Source organism: Doryrhamphus excisus, chromosome 2 (assembly GCF_030265055.1).
Source record: "Doryrhamphus excisus isolate RoL2022-K1 chromosome 2, RoL_Dexc_1.0, whole genome shotgun sequence".
Classification (NCBI taxonomy): Eukaryota; Metazoa; Chordata; class Actinopteri; order Syngnathiformes; family Syngnathidae; genus Doryrhamphus; species Doryrhamphus excisus.
Genome location: NC_080467.1, coordinates 16590472 through 16616064, shown reverse-complemented (window position 1 = coordinate 16616064; position 25593 = coordinate 16590472). Strand labels below are relative to the sequence as shown.

At 41.5% G+C, this 25593-nt stretch overlaps 1 protein-coding gene across 1 annotated transcript in view; it reads right to left on the bottom strand.

Moving 5' to 3' along the window:
* The window catches only part of si:ch211-196i2.1 (collagen alpha-1(I) chain), a 120948-nt gene that overhangs the window by 41331 nt on the left and 54024 nt on the right, over positions 1–25593 (bottom strand). Inside the window, exons 6-11 of the mRNA XM_058051856.1 lie at positions 11926–12564; positions 9764–9808; positions 8394–8513; positions 1258–1296; positions 987–1040; positions 506–559 (exon numbers count right to left, since the gene is read on the bottom strand). Coding sequence (XP_057907839.1) covers positions 506–559; positions 987–1040; positions 1258–1296; positions 8394–8513; positions 9764–9808; positions 11926–12564 — 951 coding nt within the window. The remainder of the gene's footprint in view (positions 1–505; positions 560–986; positions 1041–1257; positions 1297–8393; positions 8514–9763; positions 9809–11925; positions 12565–25593) is intronic.

Below are 25593 nucleotides of genomic sequence, written 5' to 3'. Positions count from 1 at the left end.
TCCCGTATCATTCATGGGCGGTTTACAGGGCCAATTAATACTGTAGTATGTGATAATTTGCAGTATCGCAAAACCCTATTCCTTAGTATACTTAATACTGACAGTTCTGTGACATCAATGCCTGCCACCTGTAGCCTGCGTCACTTACACAAGAGTGTTTCTAATGAGCCCAAACTCCAATGTTTGGTTCAGTGCACCAGCTGGCAAATCAGTTGAGAGCCTGTTCATAAACAAAACACAGGCTTGTTTCCATTTGGTCACCGTGGACTTCAAAAAACTTCCCGATTTGTGTAGTGATGTAAGCCTAATGAAATTATATCTCATTTGGTAATTCTGTTTCTCCGAGCTTCCGTTCACGTTCCACTGTATCTCCTGTATATCTACCTTCATTCGTCAACAAACAAACTGTGAATACATATTTGTGTGGGCAGAAATTGTTTTAAAACGGCAATGTAACTGAATGAAAACTAGCGATACTAGATGAAATAACATCCTTGGTGCTTACCATCTCTCCTGGCATCCCTGGTCGCCCACGTTCCCCCGGTTCACCAGGAGGGCCCTGAGGAAGGACAATGAATGGAGTTTGTTTTTTCATTCATTTATTCATTTTCTACCGCTTTTTCCTCACAAGGGTCGCGGGGGTGCTGGAGCCTATCCCAGCTGTCTTCGGGCGAGAGGCGGGGTACACCCTGGACTGATCGCCAGCCAATCACAGGGCACATATAGACAAACAACCATTCACACTCACATTCATACCTATGGACAATTTGGTGTCGCCAATTAACCTAGCATGTTTTTGGAATGTGGGAGGAAACCGGAGTACCCGGAAAAAACCCACGCATGCACGGGGAGAACATGCAAACTCCACACAGAGATGGCGGAATCGAACCCTGGTCCTCCTAGCTGTGAGGTCTGCGCGCTAACCACTCGACCGCCGTGCCGCCCTTCGTTTTTTCATATGATCATTAATATCGCTAATTACTAACCTGCATGCCAGTCTTGCCGATCTCACCAGGTGGTCCAGCGGGACCATCATTACTCTGCAAGCTCGCAATAAAGAAACCAAAATCAGTCCATTTCATAGAAGCAGATCCTTTCACATGTTCAAGGATATCATCTTTACTTTTAACTACTCATCTCTTTTTCTACAGTATTAGTAATTTATGGTAGTGCATTCTGAACCAGGAAATGCAGTAACATAGAACACTGCTTAACAAGGACCACCTGTAACAATAAAGGTAACTAATGCATACTTACAGGCCAACCAGCACGAAGCAACTGGTAGAAATTAGTTTTCTGCAATAATAAAACACACAGGAGTATTTTACTCATTGACCAAGGACAATAAAACATAACACAAACTTTCTTCAATCTTCTCTTCCGCGGTTCTGCAGTCCTCAGAGCCTTGAGTCGACCTTTGAACTGAAGGGCTGACAATCCAAACAGATACGTTCTGCAGTTAATTTCCTTACTTTGCCGCTGACAGGCCTCATGGGGGTGAAGTTCAAAGTATGTTTCATAAACCGTCCAAAACTTAACACACTCATTGCGCTCATCTCCTCCTTTAATGCTGAGTAATGGCTCTCCATCTCTCTGACATGCTTGGGGGTGCATTCCACAACATGTGGGGGACGTCATTGCATAAAGATGAAGCAGATGAGCGCAGATGTTCTTCTTGCACGCACTCTCTGGATGTTCAGCATTTATCAGTGGACTCGCTGAAGAGATTTCAGTGGGACGCATAAATAATAAGAATCTGTACGATTCTGAGCCTGACTCCTCACATACGACCAAATTCAGGAAAGGCCCAGTTATCTGATGGATCTAAAGATTATCCTGAGCGGTGATGCTGGCGTGACGCATGTTCACAGGGATTTTACCCTTCCAAATGTGTTTGGAAAACAATGGGAATGACAATGTTTGATATTTACGAGTGATTGTGGAAGTGCGGAAGTGAACGATGCAGGGAATCAGATGATTTAAAACACTACCGAAACTTATTTTCTGTGTGCATTGATACACATAGTTATGCTAGTTCTATCAACACTTACGACGCCCGTTCTCATTGGGATGGCTGTGTCTTCCAGCACAAGATGTACTTGTCAATTTTGTGTTTTTAGTGGCGCCATAAAGCACCTAAAAAAATAACTGTGATCATAATTTCATCATAAATAATAGTACATGTGACATATATGTGTTTTTTTCTTTTCATGATCCATTTTTTGACTGATGCAACTTACTCCAGAGGTATTCATAGTCCAGAAAATGTGGTTTGGCATGAATTTATCAATACAGTAATTTTTTTCGATATGGTAAATTCTGTCTTTTTGGCAGCATGAAGTATTCATTAGATCAGTGATTTTCAACCACTGTGCCGCGGCACACCAGTGTACCTTGAGAAACCGGTGTGTCGTGAGGAATTATCCAATATCACTTTTTATAATTAACATTTATTAATCATCATTTGCAAATATTATGTCAATAGTATACATGGACCCAAATATTCCAATTGCATTTGGTTTATTTGCTCAAATGGAAAGAATTGAACAGGGATGGAATATTCCTTTAACCAATCCGATTGAGGTATCTTGTACCCGCTCAAACGGAAAGTTGTCAGAGTGCCTTCTTCTTCGTGGTGTTTTTCTTCTTCTGTTGTTTATTGGTGGTTGGCAAGCAGCTTTCGTATGCATTAGCGCCATCTGTGAAACAGAATCTAAACCCTTCTATACTTTATTCACAAGTGCAGTTTTATTAAAAAAGAAAATATATATCTATATAAAACATGTCCCGAGTTTAATTATAAAATATTAGCAAGATTGAATTTGATCTTTTCCTGTTTAAATTTATCCCGGGTGCGTTCTTTCAGCGCATGCTCAGATATGACGTAACACGCAGATCCAGACGTTCTTCAGGTTTAAAAATGGAGGCCAGCAATCGGCACTGGACTAAGCAAAGTTTGTTTTTGATTCAAACTAAATTTCAAGACTGGACAGACGAAAAACTGGCAGTACGGAGTTATTCCAACAAGTGAAAGAAAAACTTGGGGAAGCCGGTATCACGTGATGTTGATGTTTACGTTTTACTGGGCATGCCCTATTGACTATTCTGGTTGATTTTCATGGCGCATGTAGACAAGAGATTGGAATATCTCTCGCTCGTTGATTTAAGCTAGCTCCGTTCATTCCGATCTTCAACAGATCTTTTCTTCTAGACTTTTTTTTTTTTTCTCTCAAACAATATATATATATATATTTTTCTTCTTTTATAAACTAAAACGACTGACTGGACCAAGCTTGCCCGTCGACTTGGACTTCCAGCGGTGTCACCGGAGTTGTTCTTCGAGCTTCCTACTAACTCGCCGATCAACAAGAAACGTGAGTATGGCTTCTTGCAATTCCTGCTCCCTCCTCCTTGAGAGGCTTTCCCTGCTGGAGGAACGTGTCCGCCAACTAGAGCAGAGTAATTTCGTAACGATAGATGTGGCGGGCACACCGGATAGCGTAGGTTGTAGCCAACCTACTAGTCTGGTTAGCATTAGCCCTAAGCGGCCGGCTAACCGCGGTGAGCCAATTCAGACGCATAACAGTTACACTCCCTTAGAAAGCCCCACTATGTCACAGTCTACTGGCTCCCGCACATTAGTTATAGGTGACTCCATCACCCGTAACATTAAGCTCAAGAACCCAGCCACCGTAATGTGTATTCCTGGGGCCAGAGCACCCGATATTGAAGCTAGCCTTAGGGAGCTGACTCGCAACAGGTCCAAACACCAACATAAAGCAAATAACACTAGTTTCTCTGATATAGTGATACACGTCGGCTCCAATGACACTATGATGAGGCAATCAGAGATTACAAAAAGGAACATAGCAAGGACTTGTAATCTCGCCAGAAAGATGTGTCGGCATCGAGTAGTTGTCTCTGGTCCCTTGCCTGCGAGAGGCAATGATGAGAGGTTTAGTAGATTATTCTCGCTAAACCGGTGGCTGGCTGGCTTCTGTAATGAACAGGGATTTCAGTTTGTAGATAACTGGCCTTCCTTCTGGAGGAACCCCCGACTGTTTGGTAGAGATGGCCTTCACCCTAATAGGGAAGGTGCTCTTACCCTTTCCAGAAATATAGATTACTGTTTAAGTCCCACATGACTTCCTGCACTAGAACAAGCCGGGGGACAGGTGATTAGCGAGCCTGTTAGAACGGGTGTGGAGTCTGTAAGGTTATGGCTAACTGGCGCTATGCCGGACTTGAACAATACACATAGCCCTTTCTGTAGAATAAAGCAACATACTATGCATACAGATTCACAACCCATAAATGCACCACAGTCTGTCTTGCCTTCTACTGAGGTAGGGCCTCGTGATAAACTTGAACCTCCCTCTTGTACTAGTGATGATTCAACAAACAACTATCAGACCCCTATGGTCTTGACTTCTTATCGTGTGTACAACAAGTCAAAATATGGCATGGGTTCTAGACGGAGCAATCTTGTTAATATTACTACTATCAATTCTTTGGGAGTGAACAACCTCAGTCAGCCAACCTTTACGAAAATTGGTCTTATGAATATTAGATCGCTCTCCTCAAAGGCTGTGCTCATTAATGATCTGATAAGAGATCATAATCTCAACATAATGGGTCTTTGCGAGACCTGGTTAAAACCAAACGAATTTATATCCCTTAATGAGGCGTCTCCACCTAATTTTTTGAGTTCTCAGGTCTCACGTCCTAATAGGAAAGGTGGGGGTGTTGCTCTCATCCATGAATCTGCTCTTAACCTCAGCACTTGGTCAAAATCTGAAATTAAAACTTTTGAGGTCCTCGTTTTGCGATCGACCGCATCATTACCATTTTATCTAGCACTTCTCTATCGTCCTCCTGGTCCGTACTCGGGCTTCTTGGATGAATTTTCTGAATTTATTGCAGACCTGGTAACCCACGCAGACAATATTGTACTCATGGGTGATTTCAATATCCATGTCAATTCTCCTGAAGAGTCCCTTAGTGTGGCTTTTCAGACAATAATCGATACCTTTGATTTTGTTCAATTAATTAATGAGCCAACCCATATCAGTGGTAATACCCTGGATCTGGTTTTAATTCGAGGTATTAGGACCTCCAACGTAACAGTCCTCCCTTACGTAACCACTGTGTCTGACCATTATTTTATAACATTTGAAATCTTGACCCAATCCCACCGCTTGGACCGGAACCAGTGCTCTAGCAGTCGTAATATTAGTTCTTCGACTGCTACTGCACTTGCTGAGTTACTGCCCTCAGTGGTATCCTCTTTCCCTTCCTATAAGGGTCCTATAGACAACCTTACAAATGATTTCAACAAGGTGTTATGTAAAGCTCTTGATACTGTTGCACCTTTGAGATTTAAGTGTCATGTCAAAAGACTTACTCCTTGGTTTACAGCTGAAACTCGAAGGCTGAAACAATTTTGTCGGAGATTGGAGCGCAGATGGCGTGCAACTAAACTTGAGGTCTTCCGACAGGCATGGGGGGATAGTCTGACTAAATATAAACAGGCTCTTGTTGCGGCAAAAAACAACTATTTCTCTAGACTAATTGACCTCCATAAAAATAACCCTAAATACTTATTCGACACAGTGGCACTGCTAACCCAGAAGAGGACCTCTCCTAGTAGTTCCCCCTTCTCAGCCGATGAGTTCTTGCGATTCTTCGCAAATAAAGTTGAGCTCATCAGGAAAGAAATAAAGTACTCCCTACCGCCAGACGGGCTTAACATGTCAACCGCCATGATCGCTGCTGGGACTACTTCCAGCCTCTGTCCCACTAGTTTCTCCTACTTTGAGGAAGTATCTCTGGACGAGCTTACAAAACTTGTCAGTACAGCAAAGCAGACAACATGTCTGCTTGACCCGCTTCCTGGGAAACTTGTTAAAGAACTGTTCCCAATTCTAGCCCCCTCACTCTTAAATATATTTAATCTATCACTCTCATCTGGCACTGTGCCTGCAGCTTTCAAGACTGCAGTGATTCGACCCCTGCTGAAGAAACCAACCCTCGACCCCGGGAGTATTTCCCACTATAGGCCGGTGTCTAACCTCCCATTTCTGTCCAAGATCCTTGAAAGAATTGTAGCACAACAGCTCAATGACCACATGGCTTTGGGTGATCTTTTTGAACCTTTTCAGTCTGGTTTCAGGAGAAACCATTCCACTGAATCAGCCCTTGCAAAAGTGACGAATGATCTTCTTCTTTCTATGGACTGTGACACATCTACAATATTGTTATTACTTGATCTCAGTGCTGCTTTCGACACTGTCAATCACTCTATCCTACTGGAACGCCTTCAAACATATATTGGTGTTACTGGTCCGGTACTCTCTTGGTTTAGATCCTACCTTAAGGATCGGACGCATCGTGTCGTTTGTGATGATATGACTTCAGAGTTCTGTGGTGTCACTTGTGGAGTTCCACAAGGTTCAGTGCTCGGCCCTCTTTTGTTTAACATTTACATGTTGCCGCTTGGCGACATCATTCGCAAACATAAGATTAGCTTTCACTCTTATGCTGATGACACTCAGCTATATGTCCCACTAAAGTTAACTGACCCGCGGGACTGCTCTAATTTGGAGGCTTGCCTCATTGATATTAAACATTGGATGTCCTGTAACTTTTTACTCCTGAACTCTGATAAAACTGAGATGGTGATCATCGGCCCTGCTAAACAGAGCCGCCTGTTTAAGGACACCACTCTGAGTTTTGATAATAGCATAATTTCCCAAAGTGACTCTGTGAAAAATCTGGGTGTGATATTGGACCCGACTCTATCCTTTCATAAACACATTAAGAATGTTACTAAAATAGCATTTTTTCATCTTCGCAATATTGCGAAGATACGACCTATTCTATCCACCTCTGATGCAGAGACCCTAGTCCATGCATTTGTCACGTCTCGCCTTGACTACTGTAATGTACTGCTTTCTGGTCTTCCAATGGCGAGTCTCAAAAGCTTGCAGTTAGTACAAAATGCTGCAGCGCGACTTCTTACAAGGACACGTAAGTGTGACCATATTTCACCAATACTAGCCAACCTGCACTGGCTCCCAGTTCATTTAAGATGTGACTTTAAGGTACTGCTTCTGGTTTACAAAATATTACACGGGTTGGCACCTTGTTATCTGGTGGACCTAATTGTACCCTATGCTCCGTCTAGAAACCTACGCTCACAACACGCCGGTCTTTTGACTATCCCGAGAGCCAGAAAGAAGTATGCGGGCTCTAGAGCCTTTTCCATTCGGGCCCCAACGTTGTGGAATGATCTACCTGTTAATATTAGAGCTGCTACCTCAGTAGAAATGTTCAAGTCCCGACTTAAGACTCATTTCTATACTTTAGCGTTTAGTTAAAAATATTCCCTGCCTGTTTTGACTGCCGCTCCTTCTCTCTCTCATACCGCCCCCCCCGGCTGAGGGGGGGGGGTCCAGGAGAGGCTGTTTTGGAAGTTTGCCTTGACGAAACTGGACATCGGTCGTGGCCTACCTTGGAGGCGCTGCAGCAGAGGGATAGTGATCATCTCAAGACCCGTGGCTGCCCAACTGTCCTAATGGCATCACATCTTGGACCTGGACTATTATACTCTATGTTTATATTTAACTGTCACATGTTAACCTCTCCACATCCATTGCAGCCTGGTCATCCTAGAAGGGGGATTCCCCCATCTGCGGTCCCTTCTCAAGGTTTCTTTTTCCCTAATGGGTTTTGAGTTTTTCCTTGCCCTGATGGGGGTTCAGATCAGGGGATGTCGCTTGTCGTCTATTGTCTGTCTTCTTCTGTTGCCTGCTTGTTAAGCCCTTTGAGGCTCTTTTGTGATTAAGGGCTATATAAATAAACTTGACTTGACTTGACTTGACTTGAATATTCCTTTCTATGGATACCATTGTTTCCCGAAAGGTCATTCGGAAAGAGAAAAACTGGTCATGTAAAAACGTGGCTACTGTGGAGTGTCTGTGGTGTAAAGACTGGCAGAGCAATGTAATATTGGTCCGTGTGGCAACACCTACCTTGTTCCTCCGATAGACTTATTGATGCACGTGTGAGGTTTTTACAATGTAAAAAACGTGCCGTGGCTCAAAAAAGGTTGAAAATCACTGCATTAGATGGACCATTACCAAGAAAAAAAAGTCTCTTGCGGACACCCAACAAAATATGAATGGGGTTGTGTGTACATAATGGAACCTTCAGAGGGATTTTATCCTTCCAGATGTGTTTGGAAAACAATCGGAACGACAATGTTTGATATTTACAAGTGATTGTGGAACTGCGGAAGTGAACGATGCAGGCAATCGGATACCAAGATGCATACCCCATAACCCCCACAAAAAACAGGGATTGACTGAGTTTCATAAATTTAAGTATCATACCTGGAAGGCAGCCCATTCTTCGGCAGTGTTACGCCAAAGGTAAAGGGTTGGTAAACCTGGTGTTCCTGGAGGTCCTCGCTCACCCCTTTTTCCCGGACTCCCTTCAGGGCCGATCTTTCCCTTTATGCATCACAATTCAGATGATAAAACATGTCTTCTGGAGTAATTATATAAGTCAAAGCAAATCATGGATGACTACTAACCCATTCAATACCAAAGAAATACCATTCTTTTTTTTATCTCACTGAAACAATATCATAACATTGATGTTTTTTTAATATCCATGTTATCTTGTGATGACTGGTGTGGTGACGGTATAGTTGGAGTGGTTTCATTCTTTTTTTCTTTTGTACTGGACTATGTACGATACAATGACTAGTAATGAACTGGTTGCTCTTGGCACGTAGTTGGGTGCCTCAAGCTGGGTGAGGGTGGTTGGATGTGGGGTTTTCATTCTGGTAGACAAGGAATAATATATGTTTTGTTGGGATGAGGTTGGAATCTGGGTGATTGGGGGGGTGGGACTAGATAAGTCTTGACTTCTTCCCATTCCCTTTCGAACATGTGTATGTTTATATGTACGTAGGTATTTTTATTTGTGTTGATTTATGTTTGGTTTGTTGTGCTTTGGATGATGTTTGAAATAAAGAAGGGGGAAAAAAGACGTATTTATACGTGTTTATAAACCCGAACGCCTGATCCCAAAGATGTATTCATACATCTTTTACACTTTTTTATTACGCAAGAGGCAAAAAATGACGACGACGCAACTGCACATGAATTGGTTTTAAGGCATAAAAAAGCCATACAGTGGCAGAAGATCATTCGATAAGAGTTTGGCATGGAAGAATGTGGAGGAATGAAGTGTGCAAAAGGTTACGCATTTTAAATTGGAAATTTTAATGCATGTACACGCACACACAGTTCAGTTCCAAATGTGAAAATTTTAAACAGTTCACGGTGTTACATTTGTAAATAAATTGTTATTTTTATGTAAAACATTATGGTACGGCTATTTAGATATTTGAGCTGTTACAAAAGCCAAAAAATTGTATCAAAGTGAAAATTGTGCTTGGATTGTACTTTTCCACAAAAAAGATGTTTTTCTCTTTTTTTTTTAGTTAGGAAGTAATATTTTCCTGAAACTTACCGATGTTCTGCTGATGATAAGAGAACGAGAAAAGTAGAAACATTATTTTTTTCTGATGAAATACATGAGTCTAATCTTTCCTTTGGTAGGTTCCTTGTTTGTATAGCCACGGAACACCAATATTTCAATGATCAGTGAAAATAGTCTTTTGAAAAATGGCTGGGTTCGCTTGCATGCACCATGTGGACTAATTTGTCAAGGGTACAGCTCAAGTTCTTACCTTATCACCTTTAAACCCAAGCAAGCCAGGTTCTCCGGGGAAACCCTAAAAAAAGGAAAGATCATTATGATGTATGTATTTCCTTCGATTTCCGAAACCATTTGTAGTAATTGTTGGCGCCATTGTTCGAGCGAGAGCTTTTGTTTACATCAGAGTTGGTGCTTTGAGAGAGAGAGATTACAATTTAACAAACGGCTGCTTTTCCAGTGTCACTGGTCCGTGAGTTTATCAGAGCACAGTTGTCAATCATGCTGTAACAATCTGGCGTCAGGCGTTTTGCTGCAGTTGATGATTAATACCGGAAATTGTTACATTCCTAGTTCAGTCACTTTTTTTTACTGTATTTAGCGACTTTCTGTGACATTTAGCTTGTTTTTCTCAAATGTATCTAATTTTCTTAAAATCTAAATCCATCCATTTTCTATACTGCTTTGGCCACCACGTATGCTGGAGCCTATCCCAGCTGTCTTCGGGCAAGAGGCGGGGTACACCCTGGACTGGTCGTCAGCCAATCACAGGGCACATATAGACAAACAACCATTCACACTCACATTCATACCTATGGACAATTTGGAGTCGCCAATTAACCTAGCATGTTTTTGGAATGTGGGAGGAAACCGGAGTACCCGGAGAAAACCCACACATGCATGGGAAGAACATTCATTCATTCATTCATTTTCTACCGCTTTTCCTCACGAGGGTCGAGGGGGTGCTGGAGCCTATCCCAGCAGTCTTCGGGCGACAGGAGGGGTACACCCTGTACTGGTGGCCAGACAATCACAGGGCACATATAGACAAACAACCATTCACACTCACATTCATACTTATGGACAATTTGGAGTGGCCAATTAACCTAGCATGTTTTTGGAATGTGGGAGGAAACCGGAGAACCCGGAGAAAACCCACACATGCATGGGAAGAACATGTTCATTGTAATAGTCTATGAAAAATGCATCATGTTAGTCACTATTTATTAGTGGATGAATCTCCCCCCCTCCATGTCGGGTGATGCGTTAATAAGAATCAGATAGCAGCTGATGAAGTCACGATCAAAACTACTAATGTCAACTTGTAAGCCCAATGTATTTAAGGCAAACAACAGTATTGTTATAAAAGATATAAGTTGCATCCTGCAATTTCCATAAGTTATCACAAGATTGGAACAAAATTCCACACTGAACTTCGAACTGAATCTGGCAAAATGCAACAAAATGCCTACCTGAAGAGCAGCAAAGCATACAAGCGTATTGTTTGTCTGTGGACAAAAAATATGTACCCATCTTTCCAAAAAGTCGGCATTTCCTTTCTATGGAAAGACGGCAGCGACAAGCACGTCCACACCTCCACCCCTTTTACGGATAAAGGTGGGTCTACTCTCTTTTATTGTCCGATGAGCAAGAATAATGTCAAACTTACATTAATGATATTAACTTTAACAACAGTAATAACATTACACTGACTGTAGAAGGTTGTGGTGTATAATAAATGCAACATTGTATTATGGGCGGCATTCCGACAAATGATCCAACTCAGTGTAAGCTGATATGTATGAATTAGCTTTTATTCATCAGGACATTTTTAACAAGCAGGTCTCACAGCTAGGAGACCCGAGTTCAATCCCACCCTCGGCCATCTCTGTGTGGAGTTTGCATGTTTTCCCCGTTTTGCTGACTCAACTACACACAATATCACCTTGTTTATTACGGTTATTTGGTTCCAGACCCGATCGTGATAAGTGAATTTCCAGGAAGTAGGATTCCTTATTTACCAATGGAATATTTTTGCAGGCTGCACGGCGGACGTGTGTTTAGCGCGCATGCCTCACAGCCAGGAGACTTGTGTTCAATTCCACCCTCGGCCATCTCTGTGTGGAGTTTGCATGTTCTCCCCGTGCATGCGTGGGTTTTCTCCGGGTACTCCGGTTTCCTCCCACATTCCAAAAACATGCTAGGTTAATTGGCGACTCCAAATTGTCCATAGGTATGAATGTGAGTGTGAATGGTTGTTTGTCTATATGTGCCCTGTGATTGGCTGGCCACCAGTCCAGGGTGTTCCCCCGCCTCTACCCTTGTGACGATAAGCGGTACAAAATGAATGAATGGACATACATTTGCTATATAACACAAACATTGCAGTTCTATTATAAATGGAGAAGCACTTACTTCCTGCCCAGGAGGACCCATTCTGCCTGGTGGTCCAGATTTGAGATGATACAGTTTACCATCTGAGCCCAGAACCAGATCTCCATCTTTAGACCTGATGGGAATAGTTCCAGACTGGCTCTTACTTGGTAGTTCCCCTTTGTGCTTAGCAGGATGATGGATGTACGAGGTGTTTTCTTTGGTTATCCATCTAACTTGTTCATCTACTGGACTTTGGTAGATAGAATGAGGCGTAGTTGAGACCCATTCATCAGCGTCCTCCCTTTGTTTGGTAGAGTTAAAGGGTATCAGGGAGAATTTAGGTGGAAAAGGTTTTTTGGGGTCATTTCCATCGTCAAGATGAATAATGTTATCCGAGGGTTTGCCTGGGAAAGTTGGGGAAGTCCTCCCACCGGGGTCAACCTTTTTATCTGTAGTCATGTTGTCGTCCAAATGCTTTGACGGCACATCAGGCTTCTCCTTCTGTTCGTTTCGAAAAGGCTTCCATGAAGGGTTGACTTGTCCACCCATGGGCGAGATCAGGTCCAATAATTCAGTGTCTTCATCCACAACAAAGATATCCACTGAACCTTTACCATTGGTTCGTGAAGGCAGAGTCCCATCTCCTCGAGTGGCTCCTCGACGCCGTAGCACATTTTGCTAAGAAATGAGACAAAAACACATCGCTGATGAGACGTATTTTCCTTGATTGTATCTACTATACTGAGCAATAAAAATATAAAGGTCACTATGTGGATGCTATATCATGTCTAGAGGGCTCTAATAATATTAAAATCTGTATTTAGAAGATGGTAAAACGGTTTTCTCCGCCATATCTAAAACAATTAATTGGAAATTCACACTGTAGAACCAATTCATCGCAATAAATGACGACATTCTGCTCCTGATGATAAAATAAATACATTTGTCAATCTAATGAGAACACACTGGAGTACATCAGTGCAAAGAACAGTTGGAAAACATAATCATGGAACGTGAATCACAAGCGATTGCACTGAAAGTCTGGCCCATAAAAAATGTCTATTTTTGACACACAACTTGCCCCATCCTATTTCCAAACCGTTTTGCTAGTTTGATGATCCCCACTGATTTTGGCTAAACATTTGCCATAATAGTGACTGTTGTCAATTCAGCTTCTCATAATACAGGTTCAAGTCCGAAATCTGCCTCACACACTTATTGAAATGCATTTAAAGTATAAAATTTTTTGTCCTCACCACTGGTGAATGAGAAGGTAAGATGACTGCACTTTGTACACCCCTGATGTATGCTGGATATTCAGCCTATACTAATGATATGGGAATAAAACCCCACCTATTTTCAGAGAGAAAATTTTGACCAAAAATGTTTGTGTTTGCAAGACTGTGAATGTTGACTTGCGAATGTGTGGGGATCTCTGATAACTACTATGAAATGAAACAAATTATAACTATGAATTGTAATATGATATGATTAGAAAAGACCTTGGTTAACACACACCCCGGTTAGCATTATTTGGGGTACGTTGAACCTTTATGCCAAAATGTTGGCACATCTTGTTGAGTTATTAAGACACTGCATGAGTCCAACTGTGTTTGTGAACAGATTTTTCTGACAGAACATCCCTGTTAGCAGCTGGTTAGCATGCTAACAAAATGGAAGCCGGTAACAGAAGTCAGCTACATCGCATGTCCGTACATCAATAGCAGTTGAGTGTAGTCATTTGCTGACTAGCACAGGTAGGCCATGAATCTCTTCTTTTCTTTTGATCACAGCTGCAAAATAAGCCAGAATGGTGAGAGACACTTTTGAATTCAAAGGAAAAAATTATGGGAAAATTTGAGTATGTTTCAGTTAAAGTTGGACCTTCTGGAAAGGATTAAAGGATTACCAAGGTTCTACTGTATAATGGTAATAGAGTAAACATAATGTACTGTAATGCACATTTACAGTCACATGTCATTTTGCTGTTCGTTTGACTTAAAATAAGGTTTAAAATAACCTAACAATAAATGGACTTGACAAAACTTCATGGCTGTACACACACACACACAGACACAGACAAGATGAAAGAGTCCACAAGTCTAGACACATATCCAAGCTCAAATGCCAAACACTAACTGCTGCAGAGCAACATCTGCAGGAAGTGAACATGAAAAAAGCTGTCATATTTAATAACACTGAACTAAAAACACATCCAGTTTTTTTTTTTACTTGCATTCTGAGAACATCAGGAGACAGGCTGGGTTGATCTCTGAAAATGAAATGGTTGTTTACCGCCAGGAACCATCCATCCATCTATTTTCTTTAGCATTAATCTTCCAATAGAACCATGGCTTGTTCTAAAGTATGTAAAGTTAATCGAGAAAAGCGAAGATTTGAAAGTGAAAGGACATTCAAAGGATGGTCATTCTTCCAGAATCCAGTGTCAAAGCCAGTAGGAAAAATCTACAAGAGTCATAGCCCATGAATTTATAGCACAGCAACGTGCAAATGAGACTTCACTAAGGATTGTATGGATATTGGAGCACAACATCTCTCAGTCTCTCTCAAATGTAAACAACGTAACGGTTGCAGCCCCCGTCCCCCATCCCTGGAACCAAGAACACCAAAGCTCTGGCTATGTTACTGTAACAATATCATCACTATACCCATGTGATGCATTTACACAACAATGTCACCTAAAAGCTCAGCAACCCAAACAAACAACAAGCACTCAGAAACAAACACACCTAGATTAATTAATTGATTAATTAATTAAGTACAGAAAATCAAAAGATTTCAGGAGCAAACGTTAACCACTTCAGAGGGTGGCAAGTACTGGTATTATTCCTGGACTGCTAAAAATGTTTTAGCAAAACGTGTTTTATGTTAAGCTGCTCGAATGGTTAGCGCGCAGACCTCACAGCTAGGAGACCCGAGTTCAATTCCACTCTCGGCCATCTCTGTGTGGAGTTTGCATGTTCTCCCCGTGCATGCATGGGTTTTCTCCGGGTACTCCGGTTTCCTCCCACATTCCAAAAACATGCTAGGTTAATTGGTGACTCCAAATTGTCCATCGTTATGAATTTGAGTGTGAATGGTGGTTTGTCTATATGTGCCCTTTATGACAGGGAGACCCAGGACCTTGCGGAAAACCTGGTCTTCCAGGGCCGCTGGGAGAGAGAGGACTTGGGGGCCTAAAAGGATTACAGGGACCACCAGGATCCATCGGTAACGAGGTTGGTCCATGTCTTGTCTTTTTTTTTTATGCCGATCATAAACTGTTGAGGGCGGCACGGTTAGTGGTTAGCGCGCAGACCTCACAGCTAGGAGATCAGGGTTCAATTCCACCCTCGGCCATCTCTGTGTGGAGTTTGCATGTTCTCCCCGTGCATGCGTGGGTTTTCTCCGGGTACTCCGGTTTCCTCCCACATTCCAAAAACATGCTAGGTTAATTGGTGACTCCAAATTGTCCATAGGTATGAATGTGAGTGTGAATGGTTGTTTGTCTATATGTGCCCTGTGATTGGCTGGCAACCAGTTCAGGGTGTACCCCGCCTCTCGCCTGAAGACAGCTGGGATAGGCTTCAGCACCCCCTTGTGAGGATAAGCGGTAGAAAATGAATGAATGTTTTATGATAATCCATTGTTTGGGGGGTGACAGAGATATGATAATACGGTGAAACAGGTAAATCCTTAAAGCACCGACTGCTTTGCCTGTGCCAAGAAAAGACCAGGTCGAGACTGGCGAGCTTTAAGCGCACCTTCAGCGCTTCAGTTTTGTCACAAAGTTTTCACTGTGTCAATGTGGACAATTACCCCAGGTGCACCGCCACGTCCATCTTAGTGATGCACTGAACGAAACTACCACTGCATGGGGTGCACCAAGCTGCGCCACAGAAATATAGCCCTTTGTCTTTGTTTTCATGTGACAAAATGACAAACAATGGGATGAAAAGGCAAAGAAAACCTGTTCATGACATTCTACATAGGTTTTTTTAACATTATTAGAGCTCTCTAAACATGAAATAACACCCCTACAGTCGCCTTTACACTTACATGACCTATTATAGTTGACATAACTGCAAATAAAACATATTAGACATGACTAAGACATAAGGTAGACTGAGTCATAGCAGTGGAAGAGTTCTTTGTTGTTTTTTGTCTGGAGCATAAACCTGTCTATTGTAACATTACTGACACCATGTGACAAGTACAGACTACTACATTTAACATCTTTGTGTTTTGAATGTTTGTTCATTCAGCCTGTTTTTTGCTTAAAAATATTTAAATTATGCCAGGAATACATAAACTGTGCTTAAATATGCATTTTCTAAAATTAAAAATAGCTCATACACAACCATGAAACAGCAATAATCTGAGCATAGACCAGAGCAGTTAATGTATTATTCCACTGCTGCACGCTTTAACTCATTCTCAAAATTACGTTTATTCAATTTATAGGGGGCGGCACGGCGGTCTAGTGGTTAGCGTGCAGACCTCACAGCTAGGAGACCAGGGTTCAATTCCACCCTAGGCCATATCTGTGTGGAGTTTGCATGTTCTCCCCGTGCATGTGTGGGTTTTTTCTGGGTATTCTGGTTTCCTCCCACATGCCGAAAACATGCTAGGTTAATTGGCCACTCCAAATTGTCCATAGGTATGAATGTGAGTGTGAATGGTGGTTTGTCTATATGTGTCCTGTGATTGGCTGGTGACCAGTCCAGGGTGTACCCCGCCTCTCACCCGAAGACAGCTGGGATAGGCTCCAGCACCCCCGTGACCCTCGTGAGGAAAAAGCGGTAGAAAATGAATGAATGAATGAATCAATTTATAGGAGCACAAATATACTATGGAACGCTTCGTAGTGTACTCTTTTTTTTTTTTTTTTTTTGCTATGAGCGTAATGGTGCGGAAGAGAAAGCCACAAGAGACACATTGCAAAAACAGCAGAACATATGGAGAACATACTGTAGCTCATAAGACCATATCTGATCTTATAAGTCATTACTGCTGACCCATTGCATACTGCCTGAATGACGGAACATTCAGAGTGTGTGTGTGTGTGTGTGGCAGGTGGATAGATATGAAAGTGATGAAACAACAGCTGCTGCAGTGAGCCAGGGCGAAAAAACTAGCATGGTTTATGTATTTGCCCGTGTTTTTATAGGAACTTCTTTGTCCGTGTCTAAAATGACCATAAAATAACTCAACACTCTCCTACAACAAACAAAGAAAAAACCTCAAAACAGAATTGAAGTCTAATTTAGGTAAGCCCAAAGCTTAAATGGCATTTTATATGGTATGATTTATATACGTGTATATATATATATGGTACTTTTCATGTACTTTTAAGACCAGAGGTCATTGTGAAGGTGACGGAAGGAGCTGAGGTGGGCAAGAGAGCAAGGAGCCCCAAGTGAACACAAAGACCCTTTTATGCTTCCTTATCCTGATCCACAGCCAGGCAGCCTACACTGGTTTTAAAAGTGAAACTGGATCTCTGGTCCAAGTTCCCAATCGCTTATCTCCTGTGTCTGTCAGGCATCCATATAGGTTTTCAGCACTGACACTGGAAATACACTATATTAACTACTAATATGGAGGAAAAAACTCTTAATCTAGTCATTCATCAACAAGGAATTTTGGACTTTTTGAACAAGTCGATGCTTTGTAAGAACGGTTTCCAGCATGACGGTGCCCCAGCGTGCATTGAACCGACCTTAGCATCAAGAGTCAAACGTTTTAAAACACTTACTTCTCTGGAGGAAAAAGCTATGTACATTTTTAAGTGTTGTGTCTGATTGTTAATTCCCACCAAGTACTTTCTCCAGTACAATGCTGTTCATGAGGGTAGAGTACCACAGTGTGATCCCAACACACTGTTGTTGATTCATTTGGTGCTCCCTGGAATTCTAATTCTAAAATACACATTATTTTTCAGTTTTGGGTAACCTTAGAATGGACAAAGCTGCTGCAGGCCCCTAATATGATTAGTTCCACAAAAACACTGAAATGATATATTACACATACATACATTACGCACAAGGACTTGCTGTTGACAAGACAGGATAAAGGCTAAGATAAGTTTAAATGTTCATAGTTTGTTCAGTTGTTATACAGCACTAGCAGCGTAAAGTATTGGCAGTGATGCCGGCTCCCAGCATGCTTTGCGGTAATGTTTTGTCACCAGTCACTGAAGTGATATGTTTAGTGTTAACATAGTTTTGTACTTGTTGCACTATATGTTTGTTTACTTACCTGTAGCATAGCATTTTGTGGTATTATTTGTGTGTTAGCACAAGTCGCATGCTTTGTGGGACCCAAATACTTTAATCTTTGATGTTAAGTAGGGGGCCACAAAATATGTCCCAGATGGCTGCATGCAGCAAATGGCCTGTGGGCCAGTAGTTTGAGACCCATGATTCAGGAAGGCTTGTTCGTGGAGTAGATTTCCTCTGCTCTGCAGAAGGCAATCAAAATGAAGCAAAAGTAGAAGTTGGCTTGTGCTGATATAAATATGGTGACGTCAACAACGAAAAAATAGACACTGCACACTACAAAAAAATACCAAAAAATGTAAGTGGAAGCGAATGGTGTTACTTTAACATCACAACCCAATTCAAACTCTCTGATTACTGATGGATTGGGAAGGTCTGGATTTTTTAAAAAATTTGGACTCCATCTGGCCTTTACAGGGTCTTCTGACAAAAAAAGAAATCTGGCTCTTGGACAAATGTAAATTGAAGACCCCTGTTTTATAGAGTTGACAACATAACAACATAGTTTACGTTGATACAGTAAAAACACAAACCGACTGATTTTTCACTGGAATTAATGTCGAATGAGGCAACATTGGTCTGAAATACAGACATTTGGTCTGTATTTTAACCAAATACAAAACAGGACTTGATGAGTTAGTCAACTTCGATGTCGACAAAAATGCGTTCCATTGCAGAAAATTAAATCCAGCTCTTTTGTGACCTTCTTGAAGACATGACTTGTTTGTGATGATACATAGCATAAATGTAGAACATTCATTCATTCATTCATTTTCTACCGCTTTTTCCTCACAAGGGTCGCGGGGGTGCTGGAGCCTATCCCAGCTGTCTTCGGGCGAGAGGCGGGGTACACCCTGGACTGGTGGCCAGCCAATCATATGGCACATATAGACAAACAACCATTCACACTCACATTCATACCTATGGACAATTTGGAGTGGCCAATTAACCTAGCATGTTTTTGGAATGTGGGAGGAAACCGGAGTACCCGGAGAAAACCCACGCATGCACGGGGAGAACATGCAAACTCCACACAGAGATGACCGAGGGTGGAATTGAACCCTGGTCTCCTAGCTGTGAGGTCTGCGCGCTAACCACTCGACCACCGTGAAATGTAGAACATTTCTGAGGAAATTATGATCATTACACAACGTCTGCTCAAATCTCACCAGGGAAATTCTGAGGGCACATGCTAGTAGGCTACACCTGGACTACATTAATGGTTATTACTGCGTCCCCCGATCAGTCTGTCTAGAACACCTGACGTATCGACTGTTACGAGCCTTATGAGAACTCATTGGAGGCCCCACGATCTGACAAAAGGGCTGTAGGGGAGATCATCGACACACACGCTTGCACAAGCACACAGACAATGAAAACTTGCTTTTACAACGGCCTAATGAAACGGCAAGGTCCGTAAATCTAGCTAAGACACAGGTATGCAAACACTCTTCGACTGGCTGGGTCTTGCAAGCAGCAGTTGGCCGACCTGGAAAGATGAGTGACAGCAAATGTGGTGTGGTTTAGGAAATACGTGCTTGCGAGTATGGGATAGTCTGATGAAAATGTATTTCAAATAAAGTGAGGAATGTGAATGAAGATAATCTTTTAATCTTTCGAAAGCTTCCTGTCACCCGAAAAGGTTGAGTGGTCGGTTAACCATTTCTACAGGCACAAAGGTTTTGTGTCTGACTTTTTGTTGTGACTCCGCCGAGCTTAGCATTAACACTGCTGTACTTTTTTTCTTATTATTTTACTCCCAGCAAGACCACCCATGTAACAAATCCCACTGTTGGTCGGGGATCAAAGTGTGAACCCAAATCCCCAGTGGTGGTCTGGGAATTTCAGATTGTGAGGCATGCGCGGCTGAGAGGTGGGGGACCTCAAAAGACGTTGGAATATTTGTATAAATAGCCGGCTTCCACCTAAAGGCCAATGGCCTATGCAGGCTCAGCCACAAATATCACATTACTGCAACCTCCACACATGACTAAGCTTGTGGATACTGATGCTGACGCTACACCTCAAAACTGTCGACCGACATCCCGACACATTTCAATTATATCATCTGAAAACTACGACTACTATGTATGGCTACTGATACACATGGCACCATGGGGAGGACGGCGCATATATGGATAATACAGATACCAAGCGTAACATCAGTATTGTATTGATATGAAAGTAGTGTTACATTGTTGCTATATTTGTATACAGTCCTCCTTCATAACTTTGCGCTTCTAATTTTTTTTTATTTCAATGTAAACAGTCATTCATTCATTCATTCATTTTCTACCGCTTTTCCGCACGAGGGTCGCGGGGGTGCTGGAGCCTATCCCAGCTGTCTTCGGGCGAGAGGCGGAGTACACCCTGGACTGGTGGCCAGCCAATCACAGGGCACATATAGACAAACAACCATTCCCACTCACATTCATACCTATGGACAATTTGGAGTCGCCAATTAACCTAGCATGTTTTTGGAATGTAGGAGGAAAACCGGAGTACCCGGAGAAAACCCTGACATGAAAAAAAAAAAATAGCAAACAGAATATCAGAAATGGAACGTTTTATCTCCGCGCATGTGACAGGAAATGTCACTGTAGCTATAAATATTCCTAGTGCTTCCAAAGGTTGAAGGACCGAAGGTCAAGGGCTGATACTAGCACGCGGGGGCATGATACTGGGCCTGATACCAGACAAACCATGTGATGATCTTATTATCACATACTATTTAACCATGAGCTTATTATCACGTACTATTTAATCAAAAGACCATTTTGTTTCCAGAAAATGTTCAGTTTATTACATGTATTATATCTAAACAGTGTAAACACAATAATTGCAAAAATATTTCAACAATAATATTTTATCAACAGTCTTATCTTATCAATGTCTGACAATTAAAGTTCCATTAATCAAGTTTGGTTTTTTTGGTGACTGGAGAAGCACGAGGCACTAAGCACTTGTGCGCTGTTCTCTGATTGGTTGTTTCACGGGCACGATATGAGAAAACCCACGCATTCACGGGGAGAAAATGCAAACATGCAAACTCCACACAGAGATGCCCGAGAGTGGAATTGAACCCTGCTACCCTAGCTGTGAGGTCTGCGCGCTAACCACTACACCACCGTGCCGCCCGGTAAACAGTCATAATAAAGTAAATAAAGAAAACACATTGAATGAATGAATGTCCAATGAATGGCATTTCACAAGGAGCTTTTTTCTTTTTTTTGCTGGGAACTGATATTTTCCTGAAACTTACCTATGTTCTACTGCTGATTACTAAAGAACGGACAAAGGTAGACTTTTTTTATTCGAATGAAAGACGAGAGTTTAATCTTTCTTTTGGTACAGTTGATTCTTTATTTATACACCTATAGAACACAATATTCCGTGTAATATGAAATATCAGTTAAAATCGCATTCGTATTGAATTTCGAAAATCACTGAGATTTAATGAATGAATAAATAATGTTGCCTCTTGGTTGAATACGACCTATTATCACATACTACAGTATTAATTGGCCCTGTACCCTAGAAACCGCCCATGAATGATACGGGAAAAGGCCGAAATGATACTGTGTCAAAGCCCAGGGCAGTGATACTGATAAAATATAGAGTTTAACCATGTCCAGTATCAGCCCCCGTAGCTGTCCACTCAGAGCGCGCTGCTCTGGTATCGTGCCCGTGAAACAACCAATCAGAGAACAGCGCACAAGCGTGAACACACAGCGTTCGTTTTGCTGCCGTCTGTGCTCTGTCAACATGTCAGCGGTTGACACTCCCAGCGAAAGACAAATAGGGAAAATAGCAAACAGAATATCAGAAATGGAACGTTTTATCTCCGCGCATGTGACAGGAAATGTCACTGTAACTATAAATATTCCTAGTGCTTCCAAAGGTCGAAGGACCGAAGGTCAAGGGCTGATACTAGCACGCGGGGGCATGATACTGGGCCCGATACCAGACAAACCATGTGATGATCTTATTATCACATACTATTTAATCATGAGCTTATTATCACGTACTATTTAATCAAAAGACCATTTTGTTTCCAGAAAATGTTCAGTTTATTACATGTATTATATCTAGACAGTGTAAACACAACAATTGCAAAAATATTTCAACAATAATATTTTATCAACAGTCTTATCTTATCAATGTCTGACAATTAAAGTTCCATTAATTAAGTTTGGGTTTTTTGGTGACTGGAGAAGCACTAGGCACTAAGCACTCGTGCGCTGTTCTCTGATTGGTTGTTTCACGGGCACGATACCAGAGCAGCGCGCTCTGAGTGGACAGCTACGGGGGCTGATACTGGACATGGTTAAACTCTATATTTTATCAGTATCACTGCCCTGGGCTTTGACACAGTATCATTTCGGCCTTTTCCCGTATCATTCATGGGCGGTTTCTAGGGTACAGGGCCAATTAATACTGTAGTATGTGATAATAAGATCATCACATGGTTTGTCTGGTATCAGACCTTCGGTCTCGGGCTGATACTGACACTTGGGGGCATGATACCTGGCCTGATACAAGACAAACCATGTGATAACCTATAATTATCAGTCACAACATATGCAAATGAGCCAGTTTATACATGTGACCAGTCCAGGGTGTACAACGCCACGCTACAAACTTCTTTCAGAGCTCACTTCCAAATGCGCAAACCTCATTATCTAATACTTTGGCATCGTTTAACACGATAATACAACATTATAACATTTATAGGTCGGGAAAGTGGAAAAAGTAAAAAGTATCGGTGTCATTATCTGGATTAATCTAGTTTAAAATGGATACCAGCATTTGCAGTATCACTCACCCCTATTGTGCAAGTATTAGGTCATCACTGCTTTGTTTTTATAATTAGCTTTTCAAAGCCGTCCTGTGGCATTGTAAAAAAAAAAAAGGAGATCGTTAGGCAAATACAATGAGTGGAACATGCCATAAAAGGATGGTTATATGTAGAAAGATCTCCCAAATTTTTGTTGAGAATCTGATAATAGAGCCATTTATTTTCAGTCTTTCAGTCAAAATGCCATTGATAGAACTTTTAGTCTCTAAAATCATAACGGCTTTGACTTTCTGTCATCTTTCTTAAACCCGGAATTAAAAAACACATGATCGAATCGGCATGGCCATTAGTAAATAATAATGACAAAATGGGCTTGGGCTGCACGGCGGATGAGTGGTTAGCGCGCAGGCCTCACAGCTAGGAGACCCGAGTTCGATTGCACCCTCGGCCATCTCTGTGTGGAGTTTGCATGTTTTCCCCGTGCATGCGTGGGTTTTCTCCCACATTCCAAAAACATGCTAGGTTAATTGGCGACCCCAAATTGTCCATAGGTATGAATGTGAGTGTGAATGGTTGTTTGTCTATATGTGCCCTGTGATTGGCTGGCGACCAGTCCAGAGTGTACCGCTGGGATAGGCTCCAGCACGCCTGCGACCCTCGTGAGGATAAGCGGTAGAAAGCACAGACGTGTGTTGAAATGAACAACAAATAAATAGAGTTTGTTTGGCCATCTGTTACTTAGTTACAAGGTTGCTTCCTGGTTTATTGAGGATGTTTAACAGACAAATGGTACCATAATGATTCTAGAGTGTAGATGATGTCATAGTGGAATTAAAACAATTACATGTATTCTCATGCTTATCCAGATCCTTATCAACACCAAATTCTTGGCCCGTGTTTTTGTCTTTGTGTAATCCTGTTAAATGGATCTCTCCTCACTCTTCACGGTTTCACTGCACCAAATTGATAATCAAATCTCTATTGTAGAGGTAGGGAACCTATGGCTCGGGAGCCAGGTAGGGCTCTTTTGATGACTGTATCTGGCTCTCAAGCATTTCTTACCACAATAAAAATGCATTTTTGCTAACATTTTAAAGTAAACCATCACAGAAATGACTGTTAAAAACAATATTCAAAATCAACAACTTTCTTATGCATTTTAATTCGTCCATCTATATTCTGCTGCAATACGGCCAACCATATCTATCTTTCCTGATGATATTTTCCAGGTCAAACACCAAAACTTGATTATTACTGGGTAATGCTGTAGTCTACCTCGGTCATTGAGATGTCAAAAAAACATGTAAATGTAAACTTTCCTCCTTTAGTCAAATAGCTAAAGCTGCAGAACCAAGCCTTCTGGTGAAGATGGCCAAAAGAATGAAATACGTGTACTGAATACGGTTCAAAACTATGCAGCAGCAGAAGTTGCATTAATGGCAGCAAGTATTTGATTATTATTAGACACTGCGCTGCTCACGAAAGTATGCTGGCCACACCCCATTGGCGTGGGGTAGTGTGCCTGGTCTACATAATTAGAGCCCATTATATCTAAAACTGTTGGTCGTACATAAAAATGCACACATTTTATTGCATTCAAAATGTATATGGCTCTCACAGATACACATTTAAAAATATCTGGCCTTCATGGCTCTCTTAGCCAAAAAGGTTCCCGACCCCTGCTCTATTGGAACGTCTGTGTGGGATTTGGGCTTCCTCCAATGTCATGCATGTTTGGTTAATTGGAAACTCTAAATTGTCCATAGGTGTGAATGTGAATGTGTCCTGTGGCCTCCTCGCCCAAAGTCAGCTGGTATAGGCTCCTGCTCCGCCATGACTCATTCAATACCAGCCATTTAAGACGATTTTGACTGATCTTAGTATAAAATTGTATAAATACATAGTTGGTATTGAACGAGTTAATAAGGACAATCTGTAACGCATGCATGGATGGATTCGGGTGTTTTGCGATTCTGAGAACTCCAATATTGTAAGACATTGGCACAGCAGTGGATTATTTTGTATATGCTTTAAACTCTCTTGTAGCCCATTAAATGTAGTCAGCTCCTGAATATGTCATATTAGTCAAAAAATGTTTCCCAAGAAGGGAAAAAAACATGCACTGGACTATAAGTCATTGCGCCAATCCTTATAACATTAAATTTACAACATTAGAAGACAAAGCCAGGGGGCAAATTTTACACCAATAAGACAAAAAACTAAAGCTACAGAAGCTGAAATAGTTATTTTTTAAGTATAAGCATAAATCAAACCTTATCTTTTTCATAAATGCCAGAACCTTATTGAAGAAGACACTTTTATTATGTGACATGACGCCTGGTCACACCCTGATGTGTACAAATATATCAAACACTTGTATTTTAACACCAAAATTTCATTTTTGTATTCACAAGTTAATTAAAATGAATTTACTATGCGACTCCATAAGGAAAAAGCCGAAAGAGAGCATTTATTTGGTCGAAAATGCAACACAGGTATTATATAATCCTAGTTGCACATTACTTACAGTCATCAGAGACAGGCTCCACGGCAGAAGTGTATTAGAAAACAGTCCATAACAAAAAGTGGTTAGTGGTTAGTGTGTTAGTGTTGTGTATTATTCAATTT